General features: G+C 42.1%; 1 protein-coding gene across 4 annotated transcripts in view; it reads left to right on the top strand.

The window, feature by feature from the left end:
- CNOT10 (CCR4-NOT transcription complex, subunit 10) overlaps positions 1-1,652 on the top strand; it is a 131,701-nt gene that overhangs the window by 39,504 nt on the left and 90,545 nt on the right. For all 4 annotated transcript variants that reach the window (XM_011985311.1, XM_011985320.1, XM_011985302.1 and 1 more), the window contains exon 8: positions 397-514. In XM_011985311.1, the coding sequence (XP_011840701.1) occupies positions 397-514 (118 nt within the window). The remainder of the gene's footprint in view (positions 1-396; positions 515-1,652) is intronic.

Raw genomic sequence — 1,652 nt, 5'->3', positions numbered from 1 at the left:
TTTTTTGTGTTTTTAGTAGAGACTGGGTTTCACCGTGTTAGCCAGGATAGTCTCGATCTCCTGACCTCGTGATCCGCCCGCCTCGGCCTCCCAAAGTGCTGGGATTACAGGCGTGAGCCACCGTGCCTGGCCCAGACTGTATTCTTATACATATACATATACCTATATTTATTTTTTCAGGTGGACCCTTAGTAATTCTTTTTACAAAGTGCTCTCTGACAGGTTCAATTTTTTAGATTGTGAGAGCAATGAAACATTTAGAGACTATATAGTTTTTTGTGACTATGACTTAATTCATTTATGGTTTTGAACACATGTCAGTACAACAGTATAATTAAGGTCTTACATTAGGCATCTGAAAACAAATTATCAGTAACTTTTATATTTTCTCTACAGTCTGCACCCTCTCTCTTTCTTAAAAGCAATTTTGAGTACTTAAGAGGTAATTATCGAAAAGCCGTGAAGCTATTAAATAGTTCAAACATTGCTGAGCATCCAGGATTCATGAAAACAGGTAAAAGAAAATTGTGAAATTTTAACTTTTTTTGCCTGACTCTTCTACCCCTTCTTGCTTGTCCAGCTCCCAACACCCAGTCTTTCGAGTGATTTATGCTCATTTTTTAATGAAAATGGTTTAATATTTCTACTGCAAAAATTTCCATCCTGTTTCTACTTTAGAAGAAACCTCATTACTTCTTACTTCTACTTTGCTTTCTTTTCTTTTTTTACTTTTCCGGGTTGGATCGCTTTCCTCCCCTCCCCGCACCTTCTTTTTTTTTTTTTTTTTTTTGAAATAGTCTTGCTTTGTCGCCCAGGCTGAGTGCAGTGCCACAATCACAGCTCACTACAGCCTCAACCTCCTGAGCTCAAGTGATCCTCCCACCTCAGCCTCCCAGGTAGCTGGGACTGTAGGCATGCACCCATCATGCCTGGCTTACTTATTGTAGAAACAAGGTCTCATTATGTTGCTCAAGCTGATCTCAAACTCCTGGGCTCAAGTGATCCGCTGACCTCGGTCTCCCAAAGTACTGGGATTACAGGCATGCACCACTGTGCCTGGCCCAGATAGCTTTTCTGTTTTCTTTAACCTGACTTGCCCGCCGTCCTGCCCTTCCTTCCTTCCTTCCTTCCTTCTTCCCTTCTTTTCTTTTCTTTTCTTTTCCCTCCCTCCCTTCCTTCCTTCTTTCCCTTCTTTTCTTTTCCCTCCCTCCTTCACTTCCTTCCTTCCCTCTTTTCCCTTTCTTCCTTCCTTTCTTTCTTTCTTTTTTTTTTTTTTTTTTTGGACAAAGTCTTGCTTGGTCGCCCAAGCTGGAGTGCAGTGGTGACAACATCTTGGCTCACTGCAACCTCCACCTCCCTCCCAGGTTCAAGCAATTCTCCCACCTCAGCCTCCTGAGTAGCTGGGATTACAGGCACGCACCACATGCTCAGCTAATTTTTGCATTTTTTGGTAGAGACAGGGTTTTACCATGTTGCCCAGGCTGTGTCGAACTCCTGACCTCGAGTGACCCACCCGCCTCAGCATCTCAAAGTGCTGGGATTACAGGCATGAGCCACCGCACCTGGCCCTTTAATTTGTTTTTATAAGATCCTTGGACTTTTGCTTTATAAAGTAGACTTTTTTTCTTTCTTTTTTTTTTTTTTTTTTTTTT

Source organism: Mandrillus leucophaeus, unplaced genomic scaffold (genome assembly GCF_000951045.1).
Source record: "Mandrillus leucophaeus isolate KB7577 unplaced genomic scaffold, Mleu.le_1.0 Scaffold107, whole genome shotgun sequence".
NCBI classification, from domain to species: Eukaryota; Metazoa; Chordata; class Mammalia; order Primates; family Cercopithecidae; genus Mandrillus; species Mandrillus leucophaeus.
This window is presented reverse-complemented; position numbering and strand designations above follow the sequence as displayed.